Source organism: Aythya ferina, assembly GCF_964211825.1.
Source record: "Aythya ferina genome assembly, chromosome: 1".
Classification (NCBI taxonomy): domain Eukaryota; kingdom Metazoa; phylum Chordata; class Aves; order Anseriformes; family Anatidae; genus Aythya; species Aythya ferina.
Window position 1 is genome coordinate 19,209,230 of NC_140296.1, and position 22,577 is coordinate 19,231,806.

The 22,577-nt window shown below is 44.3% G+C and overlaps 1 protein-coding gene across 1 annotated transcript in view; it reads right to left on the reverse strand.

The window, feature by feature from the left end:
* XPO4 (exportin 4) overlaps positions 1-8,063 on the reverse strand; it is a 77,893-nt gene extending 69,830 nt beyond the window's left edge. The window contains exon 1 of the mRNA XM_084506764.1: positions 7,785-8,063. Coding sequence (XP_084362890.1) covers positions 7,785-7,868 — 84 coding nt within the window. The 5' untranslated portion in view covers positions 7,869-8,063. The remainder of the gene's footprint in view (positions 1-7,784) is intronic.
* Positions 8,064-22,577: the final 14,514 nt, after the last annotated feature.

Here is a 22,577-nt window from a genome sequence, read left to right on the forward strand (position 1 = left end):
CTATTAGCAAAGCAAATAGTATATGTCAGTGGGTGAACAGATGACAAAGAATGGTTAAGACCTTAAAGGGGGGGAGGGCAGAAAATGTATGATCAGTGCAGAAAGTGTCAAAAGCTCTGTGTACATAAAAATCAGTGCCAATTTTAAAATGTAAGGCTTTTCAGCCACTGCTTAAACACACCAACACAGCTTTAAGGCACCTAACATCAAGCCAGCATCTGTAGCCACATAACACAAGAAGGGTCCAGAGAGAACCCTGAACTGATGACATTTGTCCCCACATCACCAACACGCGCAGCCTCCCCCTGTCGCAAGCCCAGCTGCGTGGCAGAGCAACTTCTTTTGTGTTACCACATGACAGAAAAGTGGCATTTCTGCAGTAACGGGTCAATGAGTGTGTGACACAGAAAGTCAAGGAATATACCACCGACACCAATAGAGCCCTAAAGCCATACTACAGCAAGCCCCCAAAACATCAACAGCCAAAACATTACAACCCCTTAGCAGAGAAAGAAAATACTTTAGTGAAGTACATAAAATACAAATACCACACAATTTTTCTCTATCTCTTCCCACTAACAGGTATCAAAGCACATCTATGAAGGATGCCAGTATTATCCTTTCCCTTTGTTAGGTGGATCCTGCAGACAGGATCCCTGTCTACGTTACCAGGAGCGAAGAGGCACTGCCTTTGCAGAGCTTCCAGGCTGCAGTGCCAGGAGAGGGAATGCAGTGCTGGAGACCTTCCTCCTCTCCTTCCAGCCACGTTACCTCCTCTCTGCTCCTAGTCACACATTATTAACGTTATCTCATGCTAGCTTTGGCAACTGGCAGCTCCTTCCGTAAGCCAGTCCAACTCACTGAAGTAGCAGATCACCAAGCCAGCAAAAAGACGAGCAATGGCTTTCCTCAGCCATTTGCTGTTAGACTGGTTTAGGCTTCTCTGAAAACACAGCCAACACCTACATCACGCTGACAAGCCTGGTTCTGCAGATGTTCTTCACCTTGGCCAAGCCCTTTGAAATCCCAGAGCCCCCTGTCAAGAACGGACAAATTCCATGGCAAAACACCTTAATGCAATTCCACAGTCACAAATAAATTACATGAGACTTTGTGATAAGGTGTATTTTCAACACAAGTTGTGCCTCTACCACTTTGCACAGCTGCATGAAACAGCTGGACTGCAGGAGGATAAATACCCAGTGTCATAGCTTCAACACAAACCATGGTATATCCCTAGCCTTTCTGCACGTTCACTTTCACAGTTCTGTAAATGTTGAAGCCAGTAGGCACCACTATAAAGGCTTCTCTGTATTGTAACACGAACAATAAATTTTCATTCATTGCTCCTATATTAAGCCAAATAACTTTAAATGTATTTCCCATTAAAAAAAAAAAAAAAAAAGAACAAAATGAAATCAGCCCTGATCTGAAGGTATAAGAGAAGCATCATCTGCTACTTCCTAAGTGGATTAACAGCACAATTTGACCAAAGTTTCTTTTGGGAGCACAGACATCCTTTTTCATCTCAGTCAAGGTAGTACAATTGCTTACAATGCAACACAGTGAAAATAATTTCAGTTTAAAAACAAAATATTTTTTTTCTCCCTGCATCTACTTCCCAACCCCTCCCTATTCCAACAACTACCCCAAGCTCAACAGGGTGGTTTAGACAGACTTTAAAGGAATGCAAAAAGACCTGAAGGTTGTTGATTGTGTCAATGTCTCCTGCTCAGATCTGACAGCCTCCCTTCTACACATCTCCCAGCACACGTGTGTTTTTATGCCACTCACACACCCCACTAGGCATCAGAATTGCTCCAGATTTTACTGCATCCTCTATACTGGGTCACTGCCCCAGCACAGGCTATCTGTTCCACTTCCTTTAGTTCTGGGGAAACCAAGGGAACCCAGAAAGCTGGAAAGGAGATAGATATGAGGAATACATTTGTCCTTGGTAAAATGGAAGACACGACCACCTTAATCCCAAATCCCAACCTTACATCAAGCCAGGACACCAAAGTGGAAGAAACTCTCCCAGGTATACCTACCCTAGACGGACTTTTTAGTATCATAACAATGCCAGAAACTCACAAAAAGGAATTTATCACTTCCCTGCTTGTGACAGCACCAGCTCAACTTACTAATCAGGAGAACTCCTTCCACCCCTCCATATGGAGGGCCATTAATTAACTAATGAACACAGATTATCGTACCAACAGTAAGGCTCTTAGGAAGCAGGTTAAAGGGAAGAAAACAGTAGGTAGTGCCAGAAGAAGAATTACCCAGATGGAGTTACCAACTAATGAAGCTCCCTGACGGACAATTCTAGAAGCAGGCACACAGTATTTTCATTAACATCTCAGAACAAAATAGAGAAACATGCTAAGGCAACACCAACACGTGCAACGAGTAAGAAGCATCACGGGCTGAGATGAACACTCGCTCTGTGAAATGATCAAAAAACAAACCCTACGTGCAAAGAGCCCCGTTTCACTAGATGCTACGTTTGTTTTTTAAAGATATCAGAAGCTGCAGCAATCTTCACATTCCTGCCGTCACCTCCTCACCCTCGGCACCGTCTGCTTTGGGTACACACCATGCACGTTTGCTCCCAGGTGAAAGTTTCATTAACATGCCGCACACTGCGTGTACTTATTCCCAAACTGTAACCTGAACTGCGTGCCTGTAAAACACACCAGCCACACCAGTTCTTAAGCAAAAGCTGGAACACCTATACATACACAATGATGGGCTCTTGCATTACTTTGTACCACTCCAGAAAAAGATCTGGACTGCTTGAGCATAGTCCTCTGAGAACACCACCTCGATGCGCTGAAGTAATAAAGAAAAGCGTAACGTTAAGTACTGCTAGGAAAGGAATACAGAAGCATACCAAAAATGTACAGCCATCGAAACTCTTCATGTTCCCACAGCACAAAAGAATGCAGTTCTGGTCGGTCCATCTCAAAAATCGTACAGACAAATACCGGGATGATCAGTTGTACAGGACATCGCCTACTTGAAAAGCTGACCAGGTATAAAAGATGACAGGAGGGTGCAATGTGACAGACACCAAAAAAATCAAAGTGTACAGTAGAAGAAAACCCAGCATGATGAGTTGGTACATCTCGTAATTCAATACTGAATGAAATGCTCAAACAGCAGGCTTCTCTCAAGTAACAGAATGTTTTCTTTTGTTCTTTCCCTCAAAAAACTCCTGTAAAACTCATTACTACTAGACAAATATAATATAAAAGCCTAAGAAAAACAAAAATAAATATTTATTCCAGAAACAACTAGATATATGAGTGGAAGAAAATTTCATCAATAATCATTAAGCAACAACGCTACCTGAAGTTCTTGAAGATAATAATTCAAATATGGTAAAGTGTATTCCAGTAAAAGGATTATCTCTATTTTTTGAGGCCCTTCTTCTAAATCAGCAGCTAGAAGCCACTGCTGGAAATGGAACTGAGCTAGGCAGATGTTTGGTCTAATCCAGCCATAATATTATGGCACATGTCCAGCTTGTTTTGTTAGGTGATGACCTGGAAGACTTCAGCAAGTCTCAGCATTGAAGTGATTCATTTGTCTGGATTTCTTCCAACAGGTAACCTGCCATAAGAAAATCAGAGCTGGTACATCTCTTCCTTTCATCCTTACCATTATTCAAGCATCACGACCTGAAGAAATGCCCTACAAAGAAGGCAGGCCGCAACGAGAAACTGAACTTAGAAAATGGAGGAGGATTGTTGTGGTCCAAACTCCAAGGACAGGTAAAAAGAAAATCCCACACAAACTGTCAGTGTAGATGATGCAAACAATTTGTTCTTAGGTTTTAAGAATACTAACGTGCTCCCTCATGCTGTTACTCTACAAGCTTATTGAAACATCTGACAGACAAGTTCACAGGTGAGCAAGGTACATTACAAACTAAGAAATACCCCAAGAAGAAAGAAATGTGTGAATCTCCTCCACCATCACCCCCAAAACAGCCCACAGTGAGAAAAGAACATTTAAAAACTTGTAAATAAGTGAATTATTTTGTAAAAGCCTTTGCTCAGATGTTCTTGAACCTGTCCATTATTGCCACTCAGCACACACCACACAGGATGACAGGAACCTCTGGATGCCACTCAGCTCAAACTGCTGCCAAAAAAAGAACTTGCTTCAAAGTTAGGTCAGGTCACTCACGGTCTCATTCTGTCAAGTTTTAGATTTCCCCAAAGATGGGAGATCCCACGGCCTTTCCAGGCAGCCTGTCCCACTGCCTCCACCAACCATACTTGCTATGAAAGTTTTCTCCTTCTATCCAGCTGGAACTTCCCTTTCTGAAAGTTGTAACCTCTTATCTCTTCGCCGTGTGCCTTGCATTTCTAATACCCAGACGGTCTGACTTGGCAAATAAATTTTACGCTGAAGGTGTATGATACAACTGTGCCAATCTGACGGCTCATCAGTGCTAATGAGGCACACTGGCCCCGCACATGTCCGACAATCTAATTTCAGCCCCCTCCTTGTGCTAGCTCTGCAACTTAAATGGCTGCACAGATCATCAATTCATCTCGCTAACCTGACAGAAATCCATTCCCTTGTTTAATTCTTATGTCCTCTTTGCAATATTAATATGTTCGGCGCAGGTCACAAGGGAGAAAGTGAAGCTGCAGGTAGGAACACAGCATCCCGTTTTGGAGGGGGCCAGGGAACAAGCTGTAACCTGTGGATTTAGATTTAGGTGACACAGAACATCACATGCTGAAGAAATGTCAATCTGCTTTAATAAACCGCCAACAATAACTAAAATCCTTGTGCACACTTCTGACTTCATGCTCTCACCTATGGAAGGAAGCTTACGTTTCTTTCCTTAATAATGCAGCCTGTCCTCCTAATCCACAAAGAGTTATTAAAACAGTGCTCAACTTCTATTAATTATATTTAGCATTAATTACCAGATGAGCTAAACAGAACATAAGAGAAAGGAAACATACATTATAGATAAAGGATGCCACAGTTCGGAAATGGAGCAGCACTGTACTCACTTCATTTCACACAGATTCTGGTGTGCACAGTCTTCACCAAGCCAGAGTCGCACAGGTCAAAGGTACAGAGCAGCCTGTGGCACTGAACTACGGCACGGCATTTTGGGTTTAAGCTACAAGGCATTGTGGGAAGCTTACATTAAACACACAGCTTGGAAAGGAAGCAAGTAGGAAAAAAAAAAAAAGTGTGTATTTTTTAGTATGGCAAACACTCTTATACACACCAAAGAAAACTGCCATAGGACCAGCATTCAAAGTCCTATTTGGCAGCTAATGACAACTTCATCTAACTACTCTTTAACTTGTACTGAATTTCAATCATTTTTGAAACCCTACCTTTTGAACACGGGCTCCTTGAAAGGCATTATTGTAATAAAGGACAAGCATTTTTACACAGCTGTAAGAGAAACCTGGTGAGAGAACAGATTGAAATCTCTCCAGTTTTCAGACAATGCATGCCATGATTCGTAAAGCCCATAAAGATCAGCAATTTGCGAGCTCAGAATACATTTATCTTGTATCCGACACATAAAAAGTGGTTTTCCAAAGGAAAACTCCACTAACCCAAAGCAATAAAAAAAATAAGAATTATGAGAATACTCATCAAATATTTAGAGAGCTCAAGGTGATCCATACTTACCCTATAGGAAAGTTAATTAAACTTTCCTTATTTTTTTAACGTCTGAATTCCTCTAGTCCATTCTTCTCCCCCACGGTTCTGTACCTCAGTTTGAAAACAAGACAAACATCACATGAACTGCCACGGCTCCCTGCTCCATCCTCAGATACTTTGCACCACCTCATTCCCAACTGAATTTTGCATGGACTGCCAGGTGAGGAGAGCAAACCATCTCTCTCCTCGCCACTCCCTGCCCAGTTAAATCCTGCTGCCATCTGTCAGACCATTCACAGCTCATTTTTCAGGTATGGCTCCATGCGCCAGCCTCTGCTGACCTCCATTACCAGCACCAGGTTCACCACCCTCCTCCCCCTAGTCCTCGGATTTTTACATAAATAATTAATCCTATCAGTTGGTTTGATCAGTTCGTGCCTCCCAGCTGCCACACACAAACTACACATTGCCCCCAGCTCCAAACAGACCTTTTACAAGATTTTATCAAATGGTATAGGAAGTTTAAACGAGGACTATCACTGTCCAGGTGCAGTCCTGCAACAGGATTTTGCTCTCATTTGTCCACAGTTGCCAGTGAGAAGGAACAGGCCTTTTTGTTTGACCCTTTCAGGGCGGGGGGTCCCACATCCACCTTCAGCTATCCTGGCATGCAGCTGTATCAACTCCTCTCCGCTGTCACCCCAAAAACCTGCTGGTTCTTGGAACGTGAGGCATGGGGCAGGAACCATCAGCAGTTCCCACAGCCCTCACAGCCAGCCTGCCTTAAAGCCTGATCGGGTTCCTCAGCCTCACAGACAGCTTCCAGAAACCTCTCTGTTTTACCCCGCTTCCTCAGGAAGAGGGATCTAAACTAACTCTTGCCAGTTCAGGGATGTCTACGGGACTTCCAAGAGCAGCTCTGGAGGGGAAAAAACAAACAAACAAGCAGCAGCTCACGCCTGCAACAAGTTCTTTTTCATACTGATAGAGGTTGGAGGGAGGGAGGAAGGTAGAGATATCAGCAAAGATCCTAACAGCCATGTGTTTGCAGACTGGAGACAGAGTTTAACCAGCAAGTTTAGCACCTATTCTCCAACAGAAGCATCAAGGCTGCCATAAAAGGCTGGCATCATTTCACTGCACTGACACTTCTGATTACTTTATCTCCACGTTAATAGGCATTTTCCTCTCTGTGGTAGCCAGGCTAGGGAAACTGCCACCACAAGCAGCGTTGTTAAGTTTCCCAGCACGGATGCACGATGCTGGAGATGCCACCCCATGTGCCTGATACCAAAACCTACCTAACTCGGGGCTTCCTTCCACAGCCAAGTTGTGTGTCATACTAATACTCACTACGTATTTCCTCCACACAGTCGAGCACTTCTGGTAATTACAGCAACTGCATTATTTAAAAGAAAGCAAGGCAGGGAGATCACGAGGCTGCCTAACGACCTGTGCAGCTCAGTTCTGCAAAGGCACGCGTGAACCAAAAGCAAAGCCAAGCCCAAAAGGGATCACCGTGTGCACGCTTTGAAAAGTTTTGGTGGTGGTGGGTTTTCTTCTTAAGAGGCTTGGTGTTTGTTGGTGTCTTAGTTTCTCATTTGGAAAGATATTCAGCATTTTCCTGGCTGATTTTGGAAGGGGAAGCCAGGTGTATTCTGAGGATACCCACTGCTGAAGCTTTGCTCCAGCCCAGTACTTACCCCACAGGCTCTGCACGCTGCCCATAAGGGACAAACCTCCCCAAATCCTGCTCGGTTCCCTTCCAACCCCTCCACCACCACCACCCACCGCCTGCCCACGTTTCGGCACCAAACCCTCCAGTCTGGCAGGGAGCCGTGCCGGGGGGGGGGGGGGGGGGGGGCGTTTTTTGGGACCTGCCCGTCCCCCTTGCTGCCCCCACTGCCCCCCCATCCAGGGCAGCCCCAAAACTTTCCCGGGGACCCCCCCTTTCACCAGGCTCCCCCCTCCACGTGCGAGCGGAGGGGGGAAATGGAGGGGGGGGGGGAGGCTCCGCACGGAGAAAACTCTGGAAAAGAAACGCGGAGAGAAAGGAGAAGCGGAGAGGGGAAGGAGAAAGGGTAAAGGAGGAGGGGGGGGGGGGAAGGCGAAGCCCCGCCGGCCCTCACCATCAGCACTTTGGCCGCGTTCTCCAGCTGGGCGATCACCTCGGGGGCCCCCCCCGCTGCCGCCGCCGCCGCCGCCATCATCATGGTCTCCGTTCAATGACGCGCCATGCGCTGCATTCTGGGGCCCGGCGGCCGCGCAGCCAATCCCGCCCGCGGCCCCGCCGCCCGGCCCGAGCGGCGGAGCCGCCGCCTCAGGCAGCGCGATGGCCGCGGGCAGCCCCAGCGCCGCCGCCGCCGCCGCCGCCACCGCCACCGCCCGGCTCCGAGCGGCCCCGCCGCACGCAGCGCCCACCGCCCGCCGCCCGCCGCCCACCGCCCGGCCCTGCGCGCCCGCCTCCGGGGCGGGCCCCGCGGGGGAGAGCCGGGGAGGAGCCCGCGGTGCTGGTGGTGGTGCTGGGGACCCGGGTTCGAGGCTGCCCCCCGCCGCTCAGGGGGTGGGGGAGGTTGGGGAGTGAGGGGAGAGGGGTGGGGGGTAGGGATGGTTCGGGTGTTGGAGGGGTGTTGGGGATTGGGGTGGATCGCCCAGAGCACATCGCACAGGGTGGTGTCCATGTAGGGTTTGGGTATCGCCAGAGGAGGAGACCCCACAGCACCTCTGGGCAGCCTGTGCCAGCGCTCTGTCACCTCACAGCACAGAAGTGCCCCCTCATACTGAGCCCGAACCCCCTGTGCTTCAGGTTGTGAAATACTGTCACTGCACCTAGATCACACGCTGGAGCAGCCTTGGAGTGCGCAGGCTTTGATACCTTCAGATGAACTTAAATCAGAAGTCCTGCACAGGCCGACTGGACCATCCCTGCTGGGTCAGACACATAACAGCTCCCACTGTTTGGCACACAGACCCTCCCCAGCCACCCTGCTCCAGACACAGTGCTGTGTCGGCAGCCCAGTTCCTCCCAGTGCTCGAGAGGCCAGAGCTGGCCTCCCCCATGCTGAACTTTATGGGGTTTGGAAAGTATCGCTGGGACCTGGTGGTGTGAAATGAGTGTAAATGTCCAGTGGTTGCACGTGAAGGATGCAAAATAATAATGGAAGGAAGAAGAAGACATCAAGGAGACAGGATGACAGTAAGAAATACAACTTATTGAAGAGAAGACTGAAGGGTGTCAGTGTTTTTCCCCAAGAAAGGGCAGCTTTCAGGGCCCAAGAGGACATGGCAGTGCTTACTACTCCACAAGGTTAGAAATAGCAGTCAAACTATGTAGAAGCTCAATTTTGTAATTTGCCTAAGACGTAATGTAATTCACACTAAAACATTAAACGTATTTCAGGGTGTTGCTTTATCCTAGTTTCACTGTTGAAGAGTGTGGGGAGCTCAGCTGGGCTGCACTAGGGGAGAGAGAGGTGTAAGGAAAATGGAACCAACAGGCAGAGATGGAGGAGGTCAAAGGTAATGGGAGTGTGACAGCACACTTAGGTCCTGAAGTGTACTTATTGGGCAAACTGCAATATACAATGAGTCTAAAGAATGGTAAAATGAGCAAAGGAACTAGAAATGTGCATACAAAGCAGTAATGTCAAAAAAAATCGATCGCTGGAAAAGCTGTTTTAAGGAATACTGCGTTCAGTAAAGCACTACTTCAGCTGAGTATTTCTGTATTTGTAACTTGTATCCAAAATGAGATTCTTCAACAACTTCTTCAGCCTGCTTAAAGGTCCTCCATTCTCCTGTGGATTCGTGCGTTCAGCAGCACACTCAAATAGCCATGGGATCAATAGAAACAGCATGATATTGTTCAGGATGGGGGCACTCAGAAGGTCTCCACACCAAGCTTCTGCTCAACAGACCACGTTGCTTAGGGCATTGCCAGCTGGGTCTTGAAAACCTACAAGAACGGGGAGTGCACGGCCCATCTGGGCAGTCTGTGTTCATACTTGATGGTTGCCACAATGAAGCTTTTTCCCCTTAAATCAGACCTTAAATCAGAACCTCCCTGTATGACTACTGCCTTTCATCCACCTGCCATACACCTCAGTAAGGAGTTTTGCTCCATCTTCTTGATAAACTCAGGTACTAGAAGGAAGCTCTTGGGTTTCCCTCCAGGACTTCTGACTGGTTGCCCTGACAGCCTCACCAGAGACTTTAGCATGTGCAATGCTGCAGGTTTACCTGTGCCCAGTCTTGTCTCCTGTCTTATTAATTGGCCTTCCTAGATGGACCTGTTTAATATGTAGCCTTGTCTCTGGCCCTTTTTCTTCCATGGACCTTGTCTCTGTATCCTGCTGTTCCTGACTAGACTTTCTGGCAGAGCCCTGGACCTGCCTGGTCATCTCACCTTGTTCTTGGACTGTCAACAACAGCATCACCAGCCCAGTCCTGCCCAAATCCTGAGGGCACTGCTCTGCCTGTACCTATGGTGAGCTGCCCTCATGGAGCAGACCTGCTCTTCTCAGCCATGATACAGTCCACCAATTCCTCCAGAGTCCTCTTTCGATGAGTCCCCAGTGTGTACTGTGGCTATTCCATCTCAGGTAGAGCACTTTGCATGGCATCTTAGGGGCCCATCTACTGGTTCCCTGCATACCCATTGTGGTTTGGTCAGTTTGTGTCTTCCCCTTCTCCTCCTGTATTTTTTTTCTCTATCTGAGCATACTTCAAAGGCAGTATGTTAATGAAATCCTCCCATTTTTACTTATTTACTTATTTATTTTTGCAGATGTATACAATATGTGCAGCAAAAAAACTTGCATTTTACTATATTGTCATCGAGTGCATCTTGTCCATATTTCCAGTGGGAAGACCGAGTGGAGTAATCTGCATTAAAAATGAACATGTTCCAGTGGTCACATTTTCTCCCAGCTGCATTACAATCTCAATGTTCTCTTGACTGGTCTTAGAAAAGCTGATTGTCCATTTATCTTGTCAGAAGGAATGCTGAAGCTATTTCTGCTGTTGGCTAAAAAAGATGCATCGAATTCTTCCTTAACACTTCCCTCTTTTGTGGTGTTAATATTCTTAAAATAGTTCAAAGCTTTTGGACTCACAGCCAGGCCAGAAAGGGTGTTGGTGGTAATGGAGCCTGTGCTTTTTGCTTTAGCAATTTGTTCTCTGTCTTGCTTTCTTTCACAGCTGAAAGCATCCAACTTGTGCTAGTTTTGGTCAAAAATTAATTTGTTAAGACAAATGAGCCAATAAAATAGTTATTATTATTATAAAATATATGTTGATCAGACATTATTATATACATACACGGCAACACCAGGAAAGATCACAGAATCACAGGATGGCTGAGCTTGGATCTCAGGAGGCCACCTGGTGCCCCCCCTGCCCAGGCAGGGACACCCAGAGCAGGCTGCCCAGGCCCACGTCCAGGCGGCTTTTGGAGATCCCCAAAGAGGAGACCCCACAGCCTCTCTGGGCAGCCTGTGCCAGGGCTCCGTCACCCGCCCAGCACAGCAGTGCTGCCTGGTGCTCAGAGGGAGCCTCCTGGGTGCCCGGCTGTGCCCATGGCCTCCTGTCCTGGCACTGGGCACCACTGAGCAGAGCCTGGCTCCGGCCTCTCTGCACCCTCCCTTTGGGGATTTAGGGACATGGATGAGATCTCCCCAGTTGCTAAGACTGTTTCCTTCCCATTTCCCAAATGTATTCAGGAGATTTCTTCCCACCTAGCCTGTGTTTCCTTTTCAATCGACCTCAGTTCTCTGACCAGGATGTCTCGTTTGCTTGCTCTCCTAGGCACCTTTCCTCTAACTTCACTGGTCAAATTTCTGCAACAAGTCCTGCAATAAATTCTGCAAATAAGCTGCAAATACATTCTGGAGTAAATTCCAGCAATATCTTCTGGCTTATTGCTGTCTTTTCACCAGCAACTATCAGAAATCTGCTCAGAGTGGTGGCTCCAACCACTGCTACCTGTTCCAGCTGTCCCAAGAGATGCTCATCTCCAATGACAGAGATCTCCCACCACTGTGAACTACTTGGCAGGATCATTTCAAACAGCTCTATGTACTTCCTTATGACACCTTAGCTAGATTTCAATAAAAATTACCTCAGTTGATTTCAATACAAATAGCCTCAGTCAATTTTTTGGAATATAGTTTCTGTGCAAGGTACCTGTTATAGCATAAAGTATATATATACTTACACTAAAATGGTAGTCACTGCTGAGAAGAGAGAAAAATAAAGTTGAAGGATTGAACTGATTTTTTTTTTTTTTTTTAGAAAACCACTTTATTTGGAAAATAGGTTTAAAGTTTGAGAAAGCAAAATTTTTGATTGGAAAGTGTCTCTGCCCATAGCTGATAACCAACTTGTGTTTGGCCATGCTTGAACTAATAAACTGGGAATGTTTATACATATTTGAGCTGATAAAGCAATTGTAGGCTTCAGATTGAGCCTAAGAATGAAAATTCATCTTGGTGTTCACAATCCTCTCCCTCACAGCTCTCACACGTGCCTGGGCTGCACGTCTCATCATCCAGAGCAGGCTTCAGCCCCTCACAGCTTCTGCTCGTGGCCTGAAGTCATGTAATCAGCATCCACTTCTCCCTTGCTCCTGCCTCCTTTCAGGACACAGAGAACAGTGCACTTCTCATTATCCCCCAAATTCTAGTGAATAAATTAAGATCCAGCTGTAAATGAGAGCTCTGTAATAACAGCAGCTTGTCTGTAGGAGGTACCTTACCTTCCTTGCTGAGGAAGTGCGGGATGAATCAAAATGATGAAACAAATTCTAGGAATTTGCTCTAGGAGAGCATCTGCCTTTGCCTGTCTGCTCTTGCATTGCTCTGCTGAGGGGCTTAAACCAGACTTCATATTTTTACTGTTTGTTTTGTTTCACAAGGGTGGCTTGGTTTCTGGGGTGTGTTTGTAACAGCACTGAAGATTGACAACTGCAAGCAGACAACAAGATCCTCATTGGGAGCAATTAAAAATAAGCTTATTTGGTATCTGAAGAAGAAAAGAGATCCCTTAATTCAAGTTGTTTGTGCTCTGAATTAGACCATTGGCTCTTCAGTGTATTTCTTACAAAACAACAATGCTACAAAGCCAAATTAGTCACTCGGTGCTCATTACTATAGCCCTGAGCAAACCTTGGAGTTCTTGGTTTAGTTAAGAATGGAGTTTGGCTACGGATGGGGTCTGTTGTAAGTGAGGTTAACTGGGAAGAGGTGAAATATCAGGGATTTGAGTGAAGGCCTCACACTTAACCTGGCCTCTCACCAGCAAGGTATTATGTGGGGGTAGATCTGTGTGACACCAGGAGTCAAAACATCAGTATGAGAAAAAAATGTAAGATAGGTGGATGGCAGCAGTGTTGCTAGATGTCTGCTTTTGGCATCTTGTGACACTTATTCCTGTATTCAAAACTACAGTAGCAAGAGCATAAGCGTTGGTTAAAACAAGCATAAAACAGGACAGTCACTGAGTTTAGCTACTTTGACCTTCAGAGTTATCTTTGGGATTTGTGACTAGTTGACTAAGATATGCTGTGTGTATCTCACATTTGGAAGTTTATCAGCAGTAACTGTAACTATTTGGAAAACGTGTGTTTTCCTTCGCAAAGCCTCCGTGCTGACTACTGTGCTATTTGGGAACATGTTACTGGTATACTATATACTAGCATGATAGTTTAAGCTAGCCTGTTTCATCTGTCTGTAGCAAACCCTTAAAAATCTTCATGCAGCAGATATCTATGATCAAGCACACAAAATGCTGACTCAGATTGCCAGCTTAGTGCCTCTTTCGTCCCAGGCTGTTGTGAAGCTTGCCAACCCAAAAGGGATCGATGTGGCACCGGAGTATTTTAGGCTACTGTCTCTAGACACTGACTTGTTTCATGTTAAGTGTCATTCACTGAAGATTAAGTCATCCTTTTGATTAGTGGAGGCTGTAATACTCAGTCTCTTCTCTGCGAGATCATTCTGTTCTGACCCTGCTCTAAGGATACCTGCAAAGGGATTCCTGCTCCAACAGTTTATTTCCACAGCCACTTCCTTAAGAGATGTTTTTTCCTTCTTCTCAGGAGTTTACAAGTCACAGCCAGGCTCTTACTGGTCCTGCAGAAAAAGCAAGAACCCAGGTTTCTTGTCCTCACAGCAATTATTGAACAGCTGTCCTGTGACTTCTGAGAGTTGCAGTTCTTCTGACTTCCAGCTTATTTACTTCCACTCCATTTGCAGCCAGCTTGCTGGCACAGGAGTCGATACTGTTCCTTATCCTAATTAGATTTTCTTCCTTCTTGGTGTTTATTCCAGGTATATTTAGAAAGTTACGTTGCCCTCATTCATCATTTTGCTAGTTTGTACAGAATTAGAACAGGTTTCTTCCCAGAAATAAATTCTGTCTCTTTGATCCTACTAGCACTTCTCTTCTAACGTGAGTTGATCAGTCTCAAAAAATGACCACCAAAATGGCAAGTGATACTCCAGGCTGCGATTTACAAGGGCATTGCTTTTTCTGTAGCTCTGTTAGAAATGCATATACCAAGGTTGTAAAATTGCCTTCCCCGGTTTCAGGTCTGCATCATTTTAGTGCCTTATTACTCTTAAAATCACCTGATAAGCATACATACATTACAGCAGGGGTTTTAGGGTTCTAATCCCAGAAGTCTTACAATAAGAAACTTCATTCCATTTCTATTATTCCATACATCAAAGTCATTTAGGTTTTCCTTTTACATTACTTTCGGTAATTTTTTACTCAATGTGCCTGAATACTATTTGCAGATTTCATTATCATGCTCTACTTTTTGTTCTCAAGCCATTTGTAAAAGTATTAAAATTGGGCCTATTTTTAGTCTTTCCACCCCCTGACATGCCCCCTTGCGATGAGGTCTTTGTGGCAGAAATACAACCTCTACTTTTCATCAGCAGCCCCTCAAGGCCTTGCCTGCAGAGTGTCAGTGTTAGAATCAGCCCTGCACGAGGCAATTCAGGTAAACAGCTATACAGAAGCTCCTATTCCCTCTAATAAATTCCAGACAGGAATTCCACTTCTCTCCATCTTGCAGGAGGGCCTTGAGAGTCCCAAGCAGCTCTGTAAAAATTTCAGATTAACCACCCTTTCCGAAGCTCTGCCCCCATCCCATTTAAGTACCCCACTCCCATTTATTTACTCATTACTTCCTCACGGGAGCTCTGTGAGACCTCCAGCCAGCCCCTCGCGTGGCAGTTCAGAGCCTTGCCCCTACTTTGCTTCCTCTGAGATCTGACACAGTGGGCGCCTTTGCAGCCAACTCTGTGATTTTAGCTGAAGAAGGTGGTCTGCAAATCCTGCCACTGCTGCTCTACCTCTGGTCTGTCAGCATGGGGGAACCAGGGGATAAATCTTTCAAGCTGTTTCTCCTAGGTTAGGATTTTCTTTGGTCCCCCAGACTTGGAGCTGCAGTTCTGGGAGGCCAGTGGACAAGTCTGTAGTGTCTCTCTGTTTTTCCACGTGGTTATTGTAAGATTATTATATTGTAAGATTATTATATTGTAAGATTATTGTATTGTAAAACAGTTCTTCCCATAGATACCTCACCATATCCCAGTTAGGTGTTTTCTCCCACAAGTTGCCAAGCAGTCCCAGGTGGCTGCTACTTCTTGCTTGCTTTTTCTCCATCTGTATGTGTCAGGTGCTGCCCATCCTTTTGATCAGCCTAGCTGGGGTACACTGCTGAAAGCTGCCGCTGACAAGAAAATGGGAAGAAAGGTATTAGTGGTTTGACCTTAATGGCTCTAGAAGCATTCGGTCAAGATTGATGAACCTCTGCTCCTTTTTCTTTCCAATACGATCAATTTTCTGTGACAGTTTCCATTCTAACAGTCTTCAGCATCTCTCGTTTAACTGATCATTTTCTGTGTGACAAAAGAGCAATCATTTCTGAACTCCAGAAAATTTAGTCTGGAATAAATGAATGCTTTGAGTCCATAGTTTTTTTGGTTCTTCAGAATAAATGCATAGACACATAGCCATTACCACTCTGGATTAGACCTTATGTAGATGTAATAGTATGCCTTATACCTAGAGCTGCTGAAAATGAAATGCTCAGCAGGAAATGGGATGTAAATAAACAGCTGCAGACAGGGACTGATCTGACTTCAGTGCATGCCATCCCCATCTTTACCAATTAGACCCGGAATAAACTATCCTTTCCAAAGACAGAAGACTTTTTAGTATTAGCTTTTGGGTGTAGAAATATACAAGAGCACTTGTGAACACTCCTCATACATAGTTAATTTCTTTCTTATACACAGTTAATTTTTTATCTTTTTTTAAATTTTATTTTATTTTATTTTTTTTTCCTTAAGGCTGTGTCCTCAGCACCTTGCTCAGAGCTGTGCTGTGTGGTACAGGATCTGCCTAGACATCTCCAGTCATCAGTGCAGCATGGGAGATGGGAGCCCCACGGCACTCCTTCAAAACGCCCCCCTCACTTTGCTTCTTTCACTTCCATCAAAAATAAATAAAAAGCTGGAGTGGATGTGGCGCTGGGTGAAAGGTGCCACGTGAAGATGCTCCGCAGATTTGTTTAATTCTGTTCTGTGTTCTCTGCCCATTGTAACATTTCACATGCTTACATGGCTATGCTGCATGTTTACCAGAGCTTCAATAAGCTGCCTGTGTTCATGCTCAGGTGCTTTTCTTGAGATGATCAAATTAATTTAGACCCTTTGAAGGTGCATAGATAATTTATATTTTTTTTTTGTCTCCAGTGCTTGTTTTATTGCATTGTCACTATTGACTTTTCATTTTATATCAGGTTGTCCATTCATATATTCTTATTAAATCTCCCTTGAGTACCATGGCCTGCTCCTGTTTTTTAAGATAATTAATTTAATTGCAAAGTCTACAGATTTGTTATCTAATATTTCCCTTTCCAGATGGTACTATCTTAAACAATAATGGAATTAATACACAACCTTGAGGCACCTGTTCTTAATTTTATCAGTTACAGCATAAATCTCTGTTTGGTTTTTGTATTTTTAACTAGTTCCTTTCCATTTGATTATTTCAATTCTCTTTTCAGAACCACTTAATTTCTTAGAACAGTCTCTTGAAAGTCTGAATAAATATAAATTCCTTCTCCCTTTTTCCATTATTTTATCACAATTTTTAAGAAATACTATGAGACTGCTGGAAGATCATTGTCTTGTGCAGAAAGTATGCTAGGTAAATGTTAGCAAGCTCAGTCAAATAAAAAACGAGCAAAGAGAATTGTTAAGTGGAAAGATGCATGTTTTATAGACTTCCCAATTTTCTTTCCCAATTAGAGTATTAAAGGAATGAATGTTTAAAAGTATTTCAGCAATGATTTGTTATTAGTTGTCCATGTCTGATGTTGTCAGTGAAGTTGCATTCATATGGTTATTCAGGGAAATTCAGACGAAATAAGTTACGTTTATTTGTGTCTTTGGATGAAGGCCCAGGTATGTTTAATCACAGAACTGTTTTATTTTGTGAATACACTTGCACTGACCAGAAAGGCAAATACTTAACAATTTGCTTAGGCAGTCACACACCGAAATAATACATTGTGATGTAAGGCAACATTTCTCTTAGATGAGCAGCTTTTTTATTAACTACTCAAAGCAATATTTGTAGTAAACAAGTCAATTTGCTGGGATTACACCTTCCCGAGCCAGGCGTGCTAAAATTGTGGTTTGCTTGCAAGCATTTTGCGAATAAAGACAACATCCATAATATTGAATCCGAGAACCGGCCTTTCTTCTTGGTGACCTGCTCGTCTTGCGTGCTAGATCTCGAGACCTATTTCAGGTGTCATTCCCAAGGAAGTCCCTGCATGGGGTGGGGGCAGAGATGAGAGCTGATAACCTGAAATCAGCATGCGATCTGTTCCAAAGGAAAAACTCAACACAGGGATTGAGGACTCATGACGGTCTAGACTGTACTCATGAGTGTCCCAGTTACTCATCTGGGGTCAAATGGGGTTTGGTCTGGGGATTCTGGGGACATTACCCTTAGAAGCATGCTTGATGATAAGAGTATATGAAAAAATACCAAATTTAAAGTCAGCTTAACTCTTAATTTAAAAACCTTCATGAGCAAACAATCAATGCAAAACTTAACAGTGAAACTAATTGTCCTATGCAATCTAAAACTGTAGATAAGGCTCCTGTTTCAGAGAAATGAAGGCAGTGATCCTAATTTATAATCAGTCTCTGTACATCACTTGTAAGTGCTCTAACAGCTTATTTTAAAACTTTTAAGTTCAAAACCAAGTCGATAATCTATTAATAATTTGCCATCAGGAAAATATTCGAATTGGGATTTTAATTTAAGTAAACAGAAATGATCTGTGGCGTTACTCATCTTCACAAGCAGAAATTTTTCATATGCAAATCACCTGACTGCTTCACGTTATTCTTAGCTGTAGCATCTGCCAGCACATTTTTCAGTAATTCTGCATAAAGTGTCATTTGAAAGTGAGCATCAGGGTAAACAGTCTGCCTAAATGACTGGAGCTATTGAAATAAACAGTTTTGCCAGCCTCAGCGATAGTGCTGCTGCTGCTGCTCTCAGAGGAGGGTCTCCCTCAGGCACGAAGTGCTCAAGAGGGCACAGGGGGACAAGTTTCAGGGTGGCAGAGGAGCCAGATATCTCTGAAGCTTGGCAGTGCCATTTTTAGCACAGAAATGCTGACTGAAATTTGTCCTTTACCTTGTCTTAGAGTGAAAAAATGGTATCATCAAGGCAAAATCCTAAACTATGGTATGGGTAAAGGAGGGGGAAATGGCACATACAACAAGAAGGTGTCATGCTGAGTCAGATTGGGTTTGTTTCTGGTGGGCATTCAAGGGATTTATGTGCTGGACAAAATGCTGAAGGAGGTTTTCTACTTGTATGTTTGGACACCTGTGATAAAAGTCATATTATGACTGTGCCTGGTTTGCTCTAGTGCTGCTGTTTGGCAACTCCATTCTTGCAAGGTGTTCATATGGAACAGCTTCTATTTGCTGCCGTCGTTATTATCAGCAGCTGTGTTTAGGAATAACTCATTTAGAGTAATCTAAGGTAAAAGCTTATCGATGCTAATATGCTGAAAAATGGGAAATAGCAGGTCTGTAGGATCCAGCACAGGAACCTTTCAAGCACTGAAGCAAGGCCACCAGCAGCAGCTCCCTTTTCTGATACTCGGTGGTGCAATGCCCTCCCTCCTGTCCCCCTGCTAGCCGTCATTCTGACACAAAGAACTACCCACACAAAAAGAAATGCAACAGCATTGTTTTGGGCTGGATGAACCCTGAAGCGGAAGGCCAAGGTGATTAAGGCAAATACACTCTGAGACCGTGTTTGTTAGCCAGGAAGTGGTTATTACCAAGTTGGCAGGAAAAGTGCCGGAGGCTGATGTGCCAACTCTGACATAGCTATATGTATCGGTCAGCTTTACTCAGTGTCATTGAAATATTGGCATAACGATGCCAACTACGTTAACTTTAGTCTCAGAACAGCCAATTGCATTTTTTTTTCCACCCAACCCTGCTAATAAATCCACCTTTATTTAGAGGGAGCGCATCTAGTTTCTCCAACCCAACTATTTAGGTGAAGATGGTGTCAATGAAATGGGACTGGCTGCTGCTGTTGAGAGGGCATTTGGAGGGATGGCAACTGCACTAAATGACACTGTGCAAAAGGCAAGAACAAGAAGGAGAAAGCAGGCTGGAGCACAAAGATTAATTCAACAGCTGCCATTGCTGGAGGCCACTTCTCATGAAACACTGCTGTGACACTATTCAGAGAGAGGTAACATCCTGGGGTGCTCAGGTGCACCTTCTTAACACTCACGAGGCAGTTTTAGCAAAACACTGCCTCCCTCACTGGTAGAGCCATGCAAGCTTCCCTGCTGATCAATGGCACCCTGGACTGATCAAGCCTGGTTATCAACCACTTTGATAGAATAAGGGGAAATGTTTTTAAACTAAAAGAGAGGAGATTTAGATTAGTTATAAGGAGGAAATTCTTCCCTCAGAGGGTGGTGAGGCCCTGGCACAGGCTGCCCAGAGAAGCTGTGGATGCCCCATCCCTGGAGGTGCTCAAGGCCAGGCTGGATGGGGCTTTGGGCAACCTGGTGTGGTGGGAGGTGTCCCTGCCCATGGCAGGGGGCTGGAACTGGGTGGGCTTTAAGGTAGACCCCTTCCAACCCAAACCGTTCCATGATTCTCTGACTTTATGAGCATGGATGGAAAAGGAGTACCGTGGGCACAATCACCCCAGAACTGTGCTCCAAACTGGGAAAGAGCAGCATAGGGCTGACTCACCTAGCAGTAGCAGTTCCCAGAGTCAGCCAGTGATTCATCCAGTTTCTCTGGCAGGAAGATAAGATGCCTTTTCCAGGTGTCAGTGTCTTTTTTTTTTTTTTTTAATTTATTTTTAATGGAACTCTTTTTTGAACATTTTGCAGTTGCTAGTTATTTGAAAAAGAGGATTACCTGATAGTCAGCTTCACAAATGGATGCTTCCCCGAAAACTGACTAGTTAAAAAACAGATATATGTGCCACCTGTTAGACATCAGCGTAAGTTAAATTGTAGGAAATGATCCAGCCTGTGCAACAGAAAGAGCAATGTATTAGAACAATAAACAATGTAGTTCAATTTTAAGGCTCTATGAGCACAATTCAAGAAATTAAAGCTGAAAATAATTTTTATTTTAATTTTTTACAACTTTTAAACATCTGGAAAATTCCAAACAGTTTACTTCTGCTTCTGGCACAGTATATCTTTGCTTTAAGCCCGTTTGTTGAGGTGACAGGTGTCTTGGTTCTCGTTCAGAGGAAGGTGAGCTATACGTGTCCTTCCTCTTTTGCTGAAATCCCCAGCAGTGGAATATCTCCATCACAGTTTCAAAGCTCATTCAGGTCTGACACCACCAGTTTCACTTCCTCAAATGTCAGTACAACAGTCTGGGATGCTGTGCTCTGACATGAGGATGTTATCTCTGACTGTAGTAGTCTTTTGGGGTCAAAACAGATTGAATTTTGCAAATCCATTACAGTTTTCTTTTAGCATTTCTGTGGAGTCATTGTAACTATGATATTTATTTTATAAAAGTATTCTTGGTCACAGTTTTTAAAACTGTTAGGCAACTAGGTTTAAAATCTCAGAAGTTTCTAAAATCGACCCGAAAAGTATAAAATTGATTTTTCTTTTCAGTCCCACCAGGCTTGTTACCAGGCCCTGACTTACTTGGCAGTTCTGGCAGGCCCTTGCCCAGTCTGCATTTAAAGTAAACGCTTATTACACTCTCTTCTCATTTTAAGGCACCTCAGAAATACTGTCAGTAAGTCAAAAAGGTTGGGGGAGGCTCAAATTGTTCTTTTAAATCCAACAACATCTACTTACAGCTTGGTTTAGAATGAGTGTGCAAAAGTCTTACCACAAGATGGCCCCTACCAACCACGGCTCACATGCATGAAGGCCGCATTGCTGAGCACCCAGACGCTGATTGCTCCCTTCCATGTCTTGATGAATCCAGGAATTACTGTCATAAAGTGTTCCTGTGAGAAATGCCTGTCCAAAATTATCAAGCCTCTTTGAAGCAATCATCCTTTGGCTCCACAGTAGTTTAATTTTATGTGCCAAGCACTTTGCCCTGCTCAAGAGTTGATCAGCCTCCACAATTTTAAATACTTCGCACAGCTTATTTTGTTGTGGTTACGTGAAGACTAGATGATGCCTAAAATAATCAGATTTAGGATGAAATTTGAGCCCCTTCTCAACAGATTTCAGGAAGGTGAAGGCTGAGGTGTTCTGTGAGGAGGCAGTCCAAGAGCACGGGGCTCAGTGGGGGGAAGAGGCCACATGCCGGACACTGACCCCAAGAGATGAAATTAAGTTTCCAGAACATTTTCTTTGTCTCCTTGGCTGCTGGAGTGAGAACAGTTAGATCAGCAGTTAGCACTTAATCTAGTGAGATCACAGGGTGCTCTCAGCTCTCATTAGTACCCCTGGCTGCTGAGGACATCCAGACCTCAACCAGAAAGATAGCCAAGGGCAGATTAACAACGGGGACTTCAGTGCCTGAACTTGTGGAGTCATTTGTATTCTAGAGCCTTAAATTACATAGCTAAGTCCCACAATTAATTCTTAGGGTGAGGTGGGTATTTTATTTGAATTTTATTATATATACATAATATTATATATACATAATACTATATTATGCATATATACATATATATATGAATATGAATAATATATGTATGCATATGTAGATAGATAGATAGATTGATTGATCGATCGATCTGGGAAGTCACTTGAGATAGATAGCCAAATTAAACAGAGAGAAAAACACTTATGTCACTAATTTGGTACCTCTGACCAGAGACTGGCATCTGTTCGTGGACAGTAGACATCCAAAACCACTCTTTCTTGCATGTGAGCAAACAGGAATCTGCTTTACTTGAGTGTAGTCAGGACAATCATGGCTGGAGGGCTAATCTGCAAGGTGAGCCTCTTCTGGAGCCAGAAGTTTCTCTTACAGAATCACAGAGTGGCCGAGGTTGGAAGGGGTCTCTGGAGATCATCTAGTCCAACCCCCCTGCCGAGCAGGATCACCTGGAACACATTGTGCAGGATGGCATCCAGGTGGGGTTTGAATATCTCCAGAGAAGGAGACCCCCACAGCCTCTCTGGGCAACCTGTCCCAGAGCTCTGTCACCTCACAGTACAGAAGTGCCCCCTCATATTCAGCCAGAACCTCCTGTGCTTCAGTTTGTGCCCATTGCCTCTTGTCTTGTTGCTGGGCACAACTGAAAAGTTGGGCTCCATCCTCTCAACACCCTCCCCTCAGATATTTATACAGATATTGATGACGTCTCCCCTCAGTCTTCTCTTTTCCAAGTTAAACAGG